We start from the raw sequence: 17,642 nt of genomic DNA, 5'->3' as shown, positions 1-17,642 counted from the left end.
GGAACATAAGCTTGCGGCCTTCGCGGACGATGTTATGTTCTTTATTTCGAACCCCAGGAATACCATACCGAACGTGTTACAGATTTTAAAAAGATATGGGGAGATCTCAAACTTTAAAATTAATCTGAAAAAGTCCGAGATCCTAAATATTAATGTGAGTAAACAAGAGGTGACGAGTCTGTCAGAGGTGTTTCCCTTTCCCTGGAGAAAGGAAATAAAGTATTTGGGGATTAAACTATCCAACTCAATCAAAAAATTGTATGCAAATAACTACATTCCGCTGCTGGACAAGATTAGGCAGGAAGTTAGAAGTCTATCATCGAGGCCCCTTTCATGGTTTGTCCGCGTGAATGCGGTTAAAATGATGCTAACACCTAAAATATTGTATAAATTTCAGATGCTGCCAATTCCACTTCCCCAATCTTATTTAAGAGCTTTACCAGAATTGATAGCAAGATTTATCTGGGGTGGCAAAAGCCGCGAATTTCCTACGCAGTTTTGAGCAGGGGGAAAAAAAAAAAAAAGGTGGACTAGCTTTGCCAGACTTTAATAAGTACTATTTAGCAGTAATATTATCACGAGTTATGGAGTGGTCAAAAAAGGGTTCGGAGAAGAGATGGGTCAACATAGAACACTATCTGAACAACACTGATTTAGGTCACATTATTTGGAACCCCCCAAAATACAGAGCACTGGGCACTAACACGGCGGTATTGTCGCACAACACTCAAATATTGGGATCAGATTCACACACAGAGTAAATGGACACATAACTCACCTTTGATTTATATGACAGATAATAAATTTTTTGAGCCTGGGATGAGGGAGGTGGGGGGGAATTGGATAAAAGAGGATTATATTAAACTAAAAAATTTCATTAGTCGGGGAAATACGCACATACGCCGATATAGACTATATAGAATATAGACCACTCGAGCAGCTCTGTGTGAGGGAGCAATCGGGTGGCTCTATTGCTCAAATCTACAGGATTCTGGGGGCGAGGGGGGAGCTGGGGTAGCCTCCATACATCAAGAGCTGGGAAAGGGAGTTAGGGTCACAATGTAGTAAACTCACATTAGAGAAGATTGAGGATGGTACATTATTCGGCACTAGATATTAGAAGGACTGAAATAAATTTTAAATGTCTTGCAAGATGGTATGCCACCCCAGACAAATTAGGTAAGTTTGACCGTACTAAATCAGAGACATGCTGGAGAGGGTGTGCTTGCTTGGGAACAATGGCCCACATTTGGTGGGAGTGTCCCATTATTAAAACATTTTGGAAAAAAATCATAACATTGATTAAGGTAATTACAGACAAAGTAATTCGGGAAGATCCATGGGTATGTTTATTTTACGGTACAGAGGAGGAGGTGAAGCGATAGCAATCTTCTATTGTCCCTATATTGTTGGATTCTGCCAAGAAGCAGATCGCAATCAAGTGTTTAGATACGTCAAGCCCAAACACCCGAGATTGGCTTATTGTATAAATGAAATCTACACAATGGAGTGTATGGACAGTAGGGGATTGGTACCTGATGATGGGGATGAACAGGTGGATAAATGGGCAGTTTGGCAAAAATTTAAAATACTTGGAGATACCTAGAGGAGATTTTAAGTGTAGTTTGAAGAATTGGGAATCCGGGAGTGCCCGGTAGGAGTGACTGCGAAGGCTAATCTCTCTGTAGTCACATGCAGGAGGGGGGGGGGGCGGCGGGTTGGGCGGATAGGGGGGGTGGGATCCAGGAAGGATTGTATTATTATGATGTAATTTTGTAAAAGTGGATGTATATTTGTAGGGTTGGGGTTTTGTATTGATAAAATATTAAATAATGAAAAAAAAAATATTATTGTTTAAAAATTACTCATTTATAAATACCGCGCAGGAAAATTATCCTCATATGCACGACAGATGCAATTTGAGTGCCATTTCACAGTCATCCCCAGGCCTATTTTAACAGGCTATCCAGTGCCTCACTTCTCTGATGAAGGGTCATGATAATATAGTGGAAGTGCTTTAACTACCCAGATTACGATTTCAGTCCCCTCTTTGTGCCAGCTTTTTAGACAACCTTGTAGACTACTGCAGTGACCACCTTAGAGAATCCATTACCGCTTGCATCTTTTTGCTGGCTACCTAGCCAGAGTGATTTTAAGCAACTGCTGGTGTGACTTGGCTTTCCACTGGTTGGGTTTTGTTGGGGATATATTAAAGTTACTTGATTTAGATCAGAAGTAAATTTTAATTATTTTTGTAGTATAAGTGTTTTACATGCACTATCCAGTACACTCAACTTAGCAATTGCCCGAGAGGATCCAACAGAGAAAGCTGTTCAATGTTCCACAGGACCAGATTGTTAATGGTTTGCCTCAATTCCCCTTTTGTAGCCAACATCTCACACTCCCTACCCAAAAGGGTTTCAGATGGCTTCTCCCTCTGGAACTCTGTTGGGGCGACTGGGGCTCTCTGGCGGGGAGACACCACCGATCCTCTTATGGCATTGGCAGATTTAGGTTCTTTTAATTGATGTACGGCTACATGTTTTTTCAATCACCTCATATGAAATCTAAAACACAAATATCTCCCCCAGTATACCCCTGAAGAAAGATTGACCTGAAATGTGTCGGGTTGGAGTGGAGACAATGATTTCATGTGTATAACTCTAAGATGCATATAATTTGAGCCATGCAAGTTTTTTTAGAATATGCATTTATATCCACAGAACAGAATTTTAATATATACACATATGTTTTTACAACAAACTGAATTTGTGGTCAAGTTGCCTTTAAAGTCCCACCCACATATGGGTGTATATGTTTGTTCTATCCAGTACACTCGGTTTTCTGTTCCAGTTTCATACATGTAAATTTAACAAACTTTGTTAACACCCCTTTCAATCCACAGTTTCTTTACAAAGCTAAAAACACATCAACACAAAAAATCCAAAAATTTAAACAAGCTGGGTTTCTGTATAAAACACAACTTTAATTTCATTTTAGAACAATGTTCAGTGTATCAATTTCAAGAAGCAAAGAAACATAACAGGCTCTTCCACACTGCTCTATTCATCTCCAAACCCTTGAGATAATGCTACTATATTTCACACTTTAATGTAAACCATAAAGAAAATTATATCCTTCCAAAGGAAAATAAAAAGTAATTGTATTTACTCTAGTCGGGATTTAAAGATGAAAGATATCTTAAAAACAGGTTACCAAAAATTTTTTTTTTTGATCTACAAAAGGGCAACATCAGGAAATCTGAGCCAACAGACCTCTAAGACCAGAACATCAAGGTCATGTCCAAGTAATTTTTTCTATACATTTGTTTTTCATTGCATCACGTTTTCCTGTTCAGTCTTATAAAACTTATAACAGAGAAAGCAGTCAACTTCATGGCCAACAGAAATCCCCATTTATAGCACTTAAATAAGCTTTTACATGAGTTTGAACTCCTGGGTGTCCTTATAGGAATCAAATGCATAGAAAAATTTTTTTTTTTACACTTTTATAATGCAAAAGTTGTTTCTATTCCAGTTGGGATCCAGACCACCTGTTTATTTTAAAAAAGAAAAAAGTACAAAATCATTTTTGCCTTGTAATATAAGGGGAAAGGCACTATGTAACCATACTATATTCCTGAACCATGAAAAAAAGGATATTAAACACAGAAGGGAAAGGGTGTAGACAAGCGTTTTGTTTCCTCAGTTCTTGTATTGCCACCTGGAAGCGTGTTCTGCATTTCCATAATCCCATATCTCCCAAGTAAGGGCAAATATTTATCCTTCAATATGATGTAACACAACAAAGCAGCAGAATATCAAGTATGATTTCTAAAACTTTTTTTGAACCATTTATATTTCAAAAATGGCAGAACAATTTCAACAATCTTACATAGTCATGGTTTTGAAAAGTTATTTTTGAAAAAATTCAATTAGCAAAATTGTCAAAATATTGGAAAATAAACCATGCATTTTTCAAGATGCTAGAATTAAACTGGAGACATAATCTGACAAACCGCATCCCGCTAGACATTCACATGTGAGGAGAGCTACAGGTGAAGAACATAGAACAAAACAAGTTAGCTGCTTCACAATGTATTCATGTGCTTTTGTTCACTTTCCTTTTCTGTGCCACCAAAAGGGTTTCTTTGGCACATTAAGTAAAATGACCACCACTCTGGCAAAGCAAATATTTTCTTTAGCTTTCTTATTGCAGAATGAATACACACATTTACAAACAGTCACAGTTGGTAAATACCAAGGAAGTATTAGGTTATTAAAAAGATGGGCAGGCACAAAAAACAAAAACAAAACCTGGAACGTGTACTCAAGGCACAGATCTTCCTACACCCAGTATTCCTTTTGAGCTCACGAGCTTATGAACACAGCATAAAATGAAAGTTGCCACTACCCCATCTAGTAAAGTCAGTGCTGATCTGGTAAGGACAATCTTTCAGCATATTTGGATGACAGAGAGCCCCATATAAGTAAAACCGAAACATCCTGTTAATACGCCATTTAAAAGAATTATCGTTTTCACCTCCCTATTGGGTTTCTAAAGATTTAGTGCACACAGGTGAGTGTCATTTTTTAGATTTCTTTAGAGTTCCAGTTTTTTTTAAATGAAATCTCTCCAAAGGCTTCCAGGATCACATTTGCCATTTAGCAACTGGTTTGAGGACCCTTTGACAAGAGTTTTGTCTTTCAAACCGTGGTATCACCAAATTCTGTATTCCATCGAATGTATGATTCCAGGGTATTAGAACTAACACTGCACTTTATTTTCTTCAATGAGCTCAGGAAGTCCGAATATTTGATATTACGCATCTGAAATATAATAAAAAAAGAAAAAATACATTGATTCCCTTTCACAATATATTTACAGAACAATAACTTGGGGACATATGTCCAGTCAGCTAATTTTCATTTGCGATTTGGGCGAATCTCAAAACTGGGAACAATCAGGGAGCAGAACATTTCTTGTGTCCGTACGCAAAAATGGGAATTCTGACTTACCTGTTAAGTTCCTTATTTTGACACAAGACTAGTTATCATAGACTGTGTTATATGCTGCTACCTTCAGGAGATTGGGCACTGCCAAAAGGAGATTGGATACTACAACCCCTGAAGCGTACCCAAAGGACCCCACTCACTCTCTGAAGCTGCAATTTTTTAATTTGTTTTCTAGCAAGCAATAGGAGTTGATCGGGTAGCAGAAGGAAGGGACTTGTGTCCTGTACTGTATAACAAAGTAAGCAGTTTTAAATAGAAACCAAAGGCAAGAAAAACAAAAACAATTATAAATACTTTTTTCTATAAGCGATTTGAAATAGGAAAGCAGGGGGACTGGCAGAATCACCAGGGATTTCACAGAAAAGGAAGCAGTGCAAAGAGAACAGAGTACTTTTAATACAAGTATATGCTACAACAGGCACATATCAGGAATATTGGATGCTTTCATTGATGCTAAAAGGGGGCAATACACGGTATTAAGAGCTAAGGGTATGCAGACTTTTGAACAGGGGTCATTTAATTTGTTTACTTGTTGCCATGTTTTGTAATGACCTACAGTTGAATATGAATCCCATTAAAAGTAAATGTGTTTGGCCTGCTCACTTGTTTTCTTTACAAATGGTACTGCATATGACAAATTCTCCAAGGGTATGCAAACTTTTGAGTTACTATATACAGTAATAAATTTATCTGGGAATTTTAGTGCAGTTTTTGGTTTTCCTCGTTTTTCCTTTTTGGCTTAATGTAAGGCATCTTCCTTCTGTTTTGGTGCAGGACAAAGCCAGGCGAGAACATTTTCCCCATTGAGGGTAAAGGACTAGGCCACCTTGGATGAAAAGGATGATTTGGGTCTCAGAACTACCTTGTCTAAAACATGGAATGGCACATTACAAGAGTGCTGCTAACCCTGAAACACAACAGATGTGACTGTAATCAAGAAGGCAACATTAGCAGTGAGGTCCTCCAAAAGATGTTGAATTGATGGATTTATCAAAACAAGAGGCTTCTAGAAAAAGATGGATTAGGTAGAAAGCTTTTCCTTTAGAATACACAGGGCCAGACACTGGTCAACGCCAGATGGTAGAAATGCTAAAATACGAGTGTTACAGTATTCCCTGGGGTTAAGCAGTTTGCCCTCGCACCATGCAAAGAACGCCTTCCATGTGCAAGGTAAATCTTGTTGGAGCTGGATTCAGAGGCAGAATAAGCAAATCAGATACCCCCATCTTTTACAGCTTGGGTTTCAACAGTCATACCATTAAAGAATGAGACGCAACTGTCTTAGAGACAATTGCTCATTTTGGACACTTCTCTGGTTTTAGAGTCAATTGGAGCAATTGGTCAATATTTCCTTTTGACCCCCAATATAGCAGAGCTGCCTCCATCAATTACTCTACAGGTGGTTGCTAAATTTAGATACTTGGGGGAGGAGGTGCAGCAACCTGTAGAATCCTATGCGATTAATAATATCTCCCAGCTGATACAAAGACTTAAGCATACTCTAGTTGCCTGGACCAAATTGCCCCTGAATCTACTGGGGAGAATTAAAATATTCAAGATGATATACCTTCCTTGATTTTTATATCTATTCTGGCAGGCCCCAGTTTATCTCCCTAAGAAACTTTTCTTGGATGTCGATGCTCTTCTCTCCTCCTTTTTGTGGAGTTCAGGCCCCGATAGAATTTCTTTGTATACACTGAAACTGCCTACTCAAGGGGGAGGGTTAGGCTCGATTCACACAGGGGCAACACGACTTTAACGCGACTTTGCACGGCGACTTCAACGCGGCTTCAACGCGACTTCAAGGACAGGCGACTTTGGCTGTGGCCAATCACAGGACAATCAGCTCTCTGGGAGGGAGGGGTTTTCCCTGCAAAGTTGCTTGACTTTGAGAGAGAGATCCGACTTGGAGGCGACTTCCATTGATTTCTATGGTACAGGTCGCCTACCAAGTCGGATCCAAGTAGTACAGGGAGTACGCTCTGAAGTCGGAGCGACTTCAGTAGTGTCTATTAAGACGCTCCCATTCACTTAAATGTGAATCTCTTTCTGGGGCGACTTGGGGCGACTTGAGGGCGTACAAGTCAGATCCCAAGTCGTCCCAGTGTGAACCGACCCTTAGCGTTTCCTGATCTACAAAGTTACTATTTGGCAGCCCAACTAATGCATATACATGCGTGGTTTTTCCTGGATTTACCAAATGCCGCGGTTCCAACCCAAGCTGCATTAATGGGATCTTATGAGGCTCTAATTAATTTATTATATACGAATGGCCCATACCCAACTGAGGGGGCAGCAATCCTGACATTCTCATACAAAATATTTCATATCTGCAACAAAAGCCTGAATGGAACAGCTCTAAGTAAATCCCCTACTGCCCCTCTGTGGTATAACCCGAGTTTGGGAGAACTGTATAAACTATCTTCAGTCCAACGCGGCACGAATGTTGACCTTAAATATGCTCATCAGTTATTCTCCGAAAGAGTTTAAATCTTTTTCCATTTATTGGGCTGAATTGGGGTTCCCGTCCAAGTATTTGTTCCCTTATATGCAACTTAGACATGAGGTGGCAGCGCAGTTTGGCTTAAGGGCAGTTCATCAATGTCCCTCAGGATTGGAGAAGGAGCTAATAAACGGAGATCATACAAAACTAATCTCTAGATACTATTCTCTCCTTTTGTCTGATTCTTCCCCATGGATAGATAAAATCAGGTTGGATAAAATGGAGTTCTGACATATAGAATCTGGAGGATGAGGTCTGGGAAGAGGTGGTGGGGTTCCAATTTACTGGGGTTATCGCTGCAGGCGATTAAAATAATCCAGTTAAAATATTTACATAGGATCTATTACACGCCTCATAGACTATTTTTGATGGGGAAAACTCGAACTCCTGACTGTCAGAGATGTTATGCTGCCATCGGAGATTTTTCACATGGTCTGTGATAGCCCAAAGGTGTGTAACTTTTGGAGTGGATTATGTACATTTATTGAGGGGAAGCTGGCTCTTCAACATCTGTACCCCTGCCTGCTGTTTACTGGGTAATCTAGATGAGGAGGAGCTTAGAACATCCCAAAAGTCTACTCCGACTCCTTTTTTTTAACGCTAAAAAAAAAAAATCGATTGTATTGTAGTGGAAGAACCCAGACCCTCCTTCGTTTGGGGGCCTGGATTGAGTTGGTCAATAAAGCCCTGCCAATGTACAAATTGACTTACTTTGCAAGTAGTTGCCCTAAGAAATTTGATAAGCTGTGGTCAGGTTGGGTGAATACCGTATCCGATGATATTGAAGTCTGAGTGGCATTATTTTTACATGAACCTTGGGACCGATTAAGGCACTCTATTAAGTGGTCATTTTAATGAGCTTTGTTTATTCTTTGTATATACTCCACTCCTTGTGGAGGTCCCCTCATTTGTGCAAACTGATTATTTATGTATCTATCTGAGTAAGAAAGTCAAGTCACCATCACCATCACCATTAATGATTGATTTCTGGTCTTATTCAATCTATGTGCACTACTGAGGATCCCTGAGTGAATTTTATGAGTGTACCAATGTATTGTATCATTCTATATGTACATTAAATACAACATGTTGTGCGCAGTTTTCCTTTTTTTTGTTTCCTTTTCAAAACATTAACACTGACAGATTACATTACATTTTAAAGGCTTCTTGCAGTATAGGACAACCAGGACAGCGAATCACTCCTCCAAAGTTATGCTAAAATAAAGGTGCCAACACTATACTTGTATTGTCAGCTAATTAACTTAACCCTTTCCCGCTGCTTGTACACATTTATGCTGCATCACTAAAGTGGGTCTTCTTACATGAAGCTGCATATATGTGTACCAGTGTATGGCCTAATCTGAGTTACAAATGTACAGAACTAAGTGCACTCCTGTGACCTGTTATTTCATAAGTCCTGTTATTTCATACAATAGATTCATTCTTTTGATTATGGTTACTGTTTATGATATGTTTGCACTTCACACTTGATGTTGCAGTCTTCTTTGATGTACCACATGTACATTCATGCAATATTATAAAATTGAAGTTTATGCTTCAAATTTTTTTGGAAAAAATACACTTTCTTGAATTTTAATGCACAAAAATACAATACCCGTTGTTTGGTGAAATAGGAGAAGATGTTATGCTGAGTAAATACCTAACCTGTCATGTTTTAACCACATGCCGACCAGCCGCCACAGTTGTACTTGCTGCAGAATGGCACGGCTGGGCGAAATGACGTTATGTAACGTTGCTTTGCCCTGTGGCCACTAGGGGCCCTTCACTGCCCCTAGTGTTAACCCCTTCACTGCCAGTGACATTTTTATTCGCACTGATCGCTGTATTAATGCCAATGGTCCCAAAAATGTGTCAAAATTGTCTGTGCCCGCCATAATGTTGCAGTCATGATAAAAATCGCTGATCGCCGCCATTAAAAGTAAAAAAAAAAAAAAATTAATAAAACAAAAAAACAAAACTGTCTCCTATTTTGTAGACGCTATAACTTTTGCGCAAACAAATCAATATACGCATATTGCGTTTTTATTTACCAAAAATATGTAGAAGAATACGTATCGGCCTAAACTGAGGAAAAAAAATGTTTATATATTTTTGGGAATATTTATCAAAGCAAAAAATAATGCATTTTTTTCAAAATTGTCACTCTTTTTTGTTTATAGCGCAAAATATAAAAACCTCAGAGGTGATCAAATACCACCAAAAGAAAGCTCTATTTGTGGGGAAAAAAGGACATAGATTTTGTTTGGGAGCCACGTTGCATGACAGCACAATTGTCAGTTAAAGCGACGCAGTGCTGAATCGCAAAAAGTGCTCTGGTTTTTGGCCAGCCAAATGGTCCAGGGCTGAAGCGGTTAAAATGGAGTATGGTCGTGGAGTGCCGACAAACTCCAGTTACCATTTTAGGGTTACACAAGAGGTCTTGCGCTAGAGTTATTGCTCTTACAGTGACGTTTGCTGTGAACTCACACGTGTAGTGTGATCGCTGTTTACACACACGTGCAGGACTTGTGTGCTTGCATTTGCGCCTGAGCATTGAGATGCTTTGAAAATATTTTTTTCAATAACTATTTAATTTAACCACTTGACGCACAAGTCAAGTACATGTATGTTATTGTATTTAAGTGGTTATATCGGGGCCATGGCTGCAGCTGTCAGCCATAACCCCAGTATTAAAAAAATTCAGTTGGAGATTCCCTTTCTGCTAAGAGCGTTTCAAGCAGCTGATTAGCCGCTCGATTGCTTTTAGAGACAGCGGGAGGGGTCCGCGTCCGCCTGCCATTTCTTTCCTGTTTCCAGGGCTTACCTGTCTCACTGGGGAGCCCAGGATCTGGTCTGGCGCTTGCGGCCTATTGCCATGGAGGTGATTGAGGACTGGAAAGTCCCCGATCATTTTTATGGTCTAGGAGACTAGAAGCGACATGCATTTCATCACTTCTGGTTATGGAGAATGTAAACAAGGCTATTTTTTTTTCAGCGAACGTATACATAGGTCGCAACCGGTGTTTGTCCCACACGTGAGGTATCGTCACGAACGTTATAGCGAGAGCAATAATTTTAGACCTCTTTTGTAACTCTAAACTGGTAACCAAAAAATGTTTAAAGCGTTGCCTATGGAGATTTTTAAGTATCAAAGTTTGTTGCCATTCCACGAGCATGCATAAATTTTAAAGAGTGACATGTTCTGTATCTATTTAATTGGTGTAACATCTTTTATATTTTTCCAAAAAATTGGGTTCTATATATTGTGACATAAAAATTTGCGACCGCCACCATTGTATTCCCTAGGGCCTCTGCTACAAAAAAAATTAATAAAAATTATAATATTATTATATATACTTTATTATTATTTATTATGTTTGGGGGTTCTAAGCAGTTTTCTAGCAAAAAAGTACTGATTTTTAAATGGAAAACAAAAAGTGTCAGAATAGGCCTGGTCTTCAAGGGATTACATTTATTTTTTCTTTACACTAATTTTAAATTCTTTTTTGGATCAACTCTAACGTTATCACAAGGGGTGAACAACATCCCTTGTGAAAGCATGGGTGAGGACAGGTCCTCCTTATGGAGAGATCTGGGGTGCATTAGACCCCACATATCTCCTCTGGCCTCCAAAGCATCTGATCAAACTGAGATTTAACATTTAACCCGTGTTAAAATGGTGTGTTCCATCCCTCGAATGACAAAAGAACTTGCTCCATTGAAAAACAGACTTACTGGCTCGATCACCAGATGAATATAGAAGAAAGAAAGCCTAAAAAAGAAAATGAATGCAGCCATCACATCTAAAAGTAGGTAAGCTGCAAATAATAAATAATCCTTCCTCATTGTCATACTTTTTCGCTTGGGTTTTGCCCTTAACCAACACACAAAAATAAACATTTTACTAGTTACTCAGCAACAGCACTCACCTCACTGGCTGACATATTTTTCACTTGCTCTGGTTTCAGTTCTGTAACAGAATACAAGAAAAAACATTTACAGGCAGTCTGACTATAGGTCATCACACTCCATACCCAATATAGTTTTCGGCAAACACAGTGATAGCTGTATGAGCGGTGAAGCTGTCTGACCATTATAACAAAAGCGATTCAGCTACTGCAAATGTGTGAGTGGATTACATTGTTTGCCCAGTCTTGTAGCATTTACAACACTGCGCAATGATGGTTTTCTTTTATCTTTATGTGAATCATCACCTTTCAAATGTAATTCATCATGCAACTGTGATCTGTGAGAATTGAAATACAAGCAAGTTCATCAAAGGCAAGTGATTGGACATTTAGACCTCAGCTAGATTAACACAGACAGACACTATTTATTGTTTTTGGGGTTTTTTTCATCTACATATATCTAGGGATGTGTGTTCCCTTATATGTTTTTTGATGCATCTATTTGCATTTATTCACTTTATTGATTGATACATTTATTTGCACCTATTCACTTTACTGATTGTGATATCAGGGTATATGTTTTTTGATGCGTTTTTTTGCATTTATTCACTTTATTGATTGATTATTTATTTGCGCTTATTCACTTTACTGATTATATCAGGGTGTTTTTATGGTTCAGGATTTTATATATACACACACACCACTCCAACAGATGGGGATAGTTTGATAAGCGCACCAACATATTTTATACTGACATATATTTTTCACTTGCTCTGGTCTCAGTTCTGTAACAGAATACAAGAAAAAACATTTACAGGCAGTCTGACTATAGGTCATCACACTCCATACCCAAGAAATTGCGCCTCCATTAATGCAAGCTATTAAAGTGGAGTTCCACCCAAAAGTGGAACTTCCACTGATCTGCTTCCTCCCCCCCTCTGGTGCCACATTTGGCACCTTTCAGCGGGAAGGGGGATTTTGACAGGTGCCCTTCCCCACTTCTGGGAGACGGCATCGTCCCTCGGAAGTTAGGCCCCCCTTCTTCTCCTGCTACTGGGCCAGTTAGAAAGCGCAGCTCGGCACCGGCAGTGAAAGGCTTCACTGCCGGTTTCCCCTATGACGAATGAAAGCAGCACCTGACAGCCGATCTGAAAATCGGCTAAGGTGCCGACATAGAAGGCTCCCTGGACAGGTAAGTCTCTATATATTAAAAGTCAGCAGCTACAGTATTTGAAGCTGCTGTCTTTTAATTTTAACCATAATAAAGATAAAGTCCGTCATACCATTTATTTTTTCATCAACTATTGCAGTGGTCAACAACCCTGTCCTCAGGGCCCGCTAACAGGCCAGGTTTTATATATTACCTTGGGGAGATGCAGACTAGAATACTGCAATCACTGCGCAGCAAATGATATCACCTGTGATGTATTTCAGTTATCTTGTAAACCTGGCCTGTTAGTGGGTCCTGAGGATAGGAGGTGATGACCACTGAACTATTGTATATTTTGTGTCAATTTGCTGCTAAAAGAAATTCTAAATCCCCATCTCTTGTAACACCAACAAGCCCTTAGAAAAACTAAATGGGACTCATCTCCATGCCACACAATTCTATAACAACGTATGTATATCAACATTTCCAGAATATTCATATACCAATCTTACTATTAATAAAAAAGCAGCATAACAGCCAAAAACGAAACACATATGTACAATATCATGTTAGCCTTGTAAGAGCCAGAACTGCTTAGGTACATACCTCTTATAGGCCCAAGTGCAGCATCTTTAGCCAGTGCAGTTATATCACTGCCAGAGTATCCTTCAGTCTGCCTAATAACAGAATTACACAAATAAAATAAAAATAAAACACACACAAATTTATTTAATTTATTTTTTGTCTTTGCACTTTATGCAGTACATTGGCATTTAATCAAAGAGCTATTTGTACAGACATAATACATGTCATTGCACCTACCTAGCCAGCTGTGCCAATTCTTTTTGTGTCAGTGGGTTCCCTTGCTTGCTTAAAAGGTTTTTTAAAAGCAGAAACCTTGTCTGTTTAAGAAAGACATTTCAGATAAAATTAAAACATTCATATTTTTGACACATTACTTTGTAAACAAAAACATATGTCCCGGAAAGTGGATACCGGACATGCCATATCAAACACAATGCATAGGTAATCTCTTCCTTTGGGCTTGTATACACAATATTTAGGCCTCATGCACACTGGACGTTTTTACAGCAGCTATTTTTGGCAGTAGATGTTTTTTTCTACAGTCATTAAACTCTCCATCATGTTATCCTATGTGTCCATGCACACATAGGCTGTTATCAGCAGTTTTGGGCAGTAACGTTTTTGAGCAGTAAAAAAAAAAAAACAACAAAAAAAACAAAACAAAACTAGTGGGTTCTGAGAGACGTTTTTTCAGCTGTAAAAACACTCTAACGCTGATAAACGTTAAAAAACGACGCTCACCAGCGTTTAACGTTTTTGATCCATTGAAAGAAAAAAAATTTTTTTTTTCAAAAAAAACCGCTAAAAACTGTTAACGTGGAAAAACGCTAAAAAACGCTAAAAACTGCTATTGCAAAAACGTTGAAAAAAAGCTGAAAAAAAAAGTTAAAAAACTCACTGCAAAGCTACTGGCGTTTTTATAACTTTATTTTAACGTCCAGTGTGCATGAGGCCTTAAAATGCAGCTCTCTCTCTCTGCATTTCTAATGTCAATGCTCCTGGTACACACAAATTTTTACAAGGCAAGTAGCTCAGTACAGAGGGGCACTCAAGCAAACACACTTCACGTGTGCAGGTACAGTGTGAAACTGCAGCCCAAAAATCTAATCAGTTCTCTGCACAAACTACCTATCCTGATGGAGCAATAAAGGGGATTTATCCCCCCCCCCCCTTTGTGAAGCACAGCCGAGCACCCACAGTTACAATACCGGCGCCGCCGAGAGGAGGGTGGAGAGGGGCGAGGCTTCGTCCATGGGAGAGGCGAGTGTCTGTTTAGTAAAAGTCAGCAGCTACACTTTTTGTAGCTGCTGACTTTTAAATGGGTGGAACTCCGCTTTAAAGAGGAGCTCCAGGCTCCCGCCAAAAAATTAAGTCAGCAGCTACAAATACAGTAGCTACTGACTTTTAATATAAGGACACTTATCAGGTCCAGGGATCCAGCAATGTACTCACCCGAGCCGATTCTTTAATTGGCTTCAGGTGCAGGCGCCAACATCTCAAGTAAGAGAAACAGGCAGTGAAGCCTTGTGGCCTCAAAGCCGGTTTCCTACTGCGCATGTGCGAGCCGTGCTGCACCTTGTGATTGTTCCTGTAGCCTTCTGGGACCTGTGATGTGTCCCAAAAGACTGCGGGGAAAAAGGGAGGGGGGGGGGGCTGAACTTCCGGCTAAGACTGCGCAGCGCATCTGACCGGAAGTGGGAGTGGGTACCCGTCAAAACCAGGTTATCCGCTCCCCCTCCCCTCAAAAAAGTGCCAAATGTGGCAGTGGAAGGGGGAGTTGGATGCAAACAAGCAAAACTTCACCTTTTGGGCGAAGTTCCACTTTAACACAACATTGCAGGCAGTGGAGCTGGAAGCATTTTGATACAATGGTGCCACTTTCAAAGCATACATTGTGTACTACTGTATATTACTGTTCTCTATCATGTAGCAACTAAAACTTTTTAAAAACCTTTTCAGATGTTCAGTTTACCTGGATCTAAAATCAGTATTGTATAGGAATGCCCAAAGAAGCCAAAATAATTTCTGTGCAAGATGATGTTACACAATACAACTTGAAGTAAAAATTATAAGGCAAACTTCTTGAATGGCCTTTGATACAATTCAAATATGAATAATTACTTTTACTGTTATAAGCAGTGCTTTTTTCCTGTTCGGGAAACATTTCTCAAAACAAAAATTACCGATTGTATTACTGCCCCATGCCTGCTGACATCATAGGAGAATAAATTTTTATCTTTACACATAGACCCTCAAGTGTTAAAGGGTGTAGGGTGCATTGAAGATGTTTAACAGATATGTAGATCTACCAGATGTATGTGTAAATGCATTCAGCCATTAGGACTTTTTTTTCTTTTTTACACTGAACTTCAGCTACTTCCTAATTTTATGATGTCAACCTCTTCATTTTATTATCGCTTTTAAAAAAATAAAAATAAAATTGGCATTTTTAACTTTTCACAAAAACATACCTCGTCATTTGGCAATGAGACATAAACCCTTTTTGTGAATCGTCTGTGGAAAAAAAGTGTAGCATTAGGAAAAGGAAAACAGACAGTAAGACATCAGGGTGAGCTTTTTCAAGTCTTGCAATCAAATGGTAACATTGTTTCAGCAGACAGAGTTTAAAAACATCTCTACTGGTCAAGATTTGGACCATTAACATCTGAGACTTCTGCTTCCTGCTCTTTTCTTTATGATCCAAATCATAGCAATGCTTTAAATTACAAAAATACTACTTGAGGTATTTCGTATCTCTTTTTCCTAGAAAAGAGCATTTCTAGGATACCTTCCACTGTTCAAATAGATACTGTATGCTGAGAGCACAGGAGTGAAAACATTCAACAGAAATAATTTTAGAAAAACAAACAACTGAATTGTCACAAACACAATGCGTTAGGCCCCTTTCACACAATCGGACCGTTCAGGTCCGCGTGTCAGTTTTGACGGCGGACCTGAAAGGGCGCTCCATGTTAGCCTATGGAGCGACGGATGTCAGCGGAGACATGTCCGCTGACATCCGACCCGGTCCGATCCGCATAAAGTAGATGGTTGGCCTACGTCCAGATCTGTCGCTGGCGGATCGGATCGGGTAAGATCTGATAAAAGCGGACATGCTGTCCGTTTTCATCCAATCCCTCCATAGGCAGTAGCGGCGCCTGACAAGCCCCTCTCCGCTCAGAGAGCAGAGAGGGACCTGTCATCCGCCGCCTCAGCGGAGATCAACGGAGAGATCTCCCGCTGAGCCGGCGGACCGAGGCGGACTCCGTGGAAGCGGAGTCCGCCTCGTGTGAATGAGGCCTTATATGGGAAAGTGACTTTTTTCACAATTCCTTCAAACACAGCAAGCATTTATCCAAGCAACCTACCGATAAGCTAGGAAACACATGCTCTTTTCTGCATTTACAATGGAGGGTAATTGAGAGACCACCAAACAGTTGGCCTAAAAAGACCTGAAATCCTTTGTATAAAACAACTTTGCTAAATGTTTGTTTAGGTTTCTCTATATGGTCAAATTAAAGCGTTTGTTGCCCAAACATTTCATATTCCTGATGAGTCTGTTGTACCATGTACTTTTATTAACCATTTCACCTTCAGAAGGTTTACCCCCCTTCCTGACCAGGCCATTTTTTTGTGATACAGCACTGCGGTGCTTTAACTGACAATTGCGTGGTTGTGCGACGCTGTACCCAAATAAAATTTATGTTCTCCCCCCCCCCCACAAAATTGAACTTTCTTTTGGAGACATTTGATCACCTCTGCGTTTTTTATTTTTTGCGCTAGAAACAAAGAACAGCAAACAATACTGAAAAAAAAAAAAAAAAAAAACAGTATATTTTTTACTTTCTGCTCTAAAACGCATCCAATAAATAAAATTGTAAAAATCCAATTTCTGCGTCAATTTAGGCAAATATGTATCCCAATAAGCGTATATTGACCGGTTTGCGCAAAAGTTTTCGCGTCTACAAACTATGGGATATTTTTATAGATTTTTTTTTACTAGTAATGGCGGCAATCAGCAACTTATAGCGGGACTGCGATATTGCTGCGGACAAATCTGAGACCTGACACTTTTGACACTTTTTTGTGGACCAGTGACATTATTACAGTGATCAGTGCTAAAAATATGCACCATCTCTGTACTAATTGCAATGGCAGCGAAGAGGTCAACATCAGGGTGATCAAAGGGTTAAATGTGTGCCTAGGGAGTGTTTACTAACTGTGGGGGAGGTGCTTTTACTACTTGAAGACATGGATCGGTGTTCCCGCTTCACAGGAACACAGGATTCCTGTCTTCTGTACTCACAGAATGACAGTCTGCCTTGTTTACATAGGCAGACTGTCATGCTGTCACACTACGGAATGATCGGCAGGTCCTGGTGGACATTGGGTCCACGGGACCCACTGATCAGCTCCCGCTGTGATGAATCCCATAGACATGCTTCTGCACAGATCGGCTGCCCTGTAGCAGTAAATCTGCT

General features: G+C 39.7%; 1 protein-coding gene across 1 annotated transcript in view; it reads right to left on the bottom strand.

Annotated features, from left to right (window-relative positions):
• Window positions 1-2,965: 2,965 nt before the first annotated feature.
• SPAST (spastin) overlaps window positions 2,966-17,642 on the bottom strand; it is a 73,915-nt gene continuing 59,238 nt past the window's right edge. The window contains exons 13-17 of the mRNA XM_073628027.1: window positions 15,633-15,675; window positions 13,399-13,478; window positions 13,183-13,253; window positions 11,448-11,488; window positions 2,966-4,829 (exon numbers count right to left, since the gene is read on the bottom strand). Coding sequence (XP_073484128.1) covers window positions 4,707-4,829; window positions 11,448-11,488; window positions 13,183-13,253; window positions 13,399-13,478; window positions 15,633-15,675 — 358 coding nt within the window. The 3' untranslated portion in view covers window positions 2,966-4,706. The remainder of the gene's footprint in view (window positions 4,830-11,447; window positions 11,489-13,182; window positions 13,254-13,398; window positions 13,479-15,632; window positions 15,676-17,642) is intronic.

The sequence above is a fragment of the Aquarana catesbeiana genome, linkage group LG04 (genome assembly GCF_042186555.1).
Source record: "Aquarana catesbeiana isolate 2022-GZ linkage group LG04, ASM4218655v1, whole genome shotgun sequence".
Taxonomy (NCBI): domain Eukaryota; kingdom Metazoa; phylum Chordata; class Amphibia; order Anura; family Ranidae; genus Aquarana; species Aquarana catesbeiana.
Note: the sequence above shows the minus strand (reverse complement) of the source record. Positions and strands in the feature narration are given on the sequence as shown.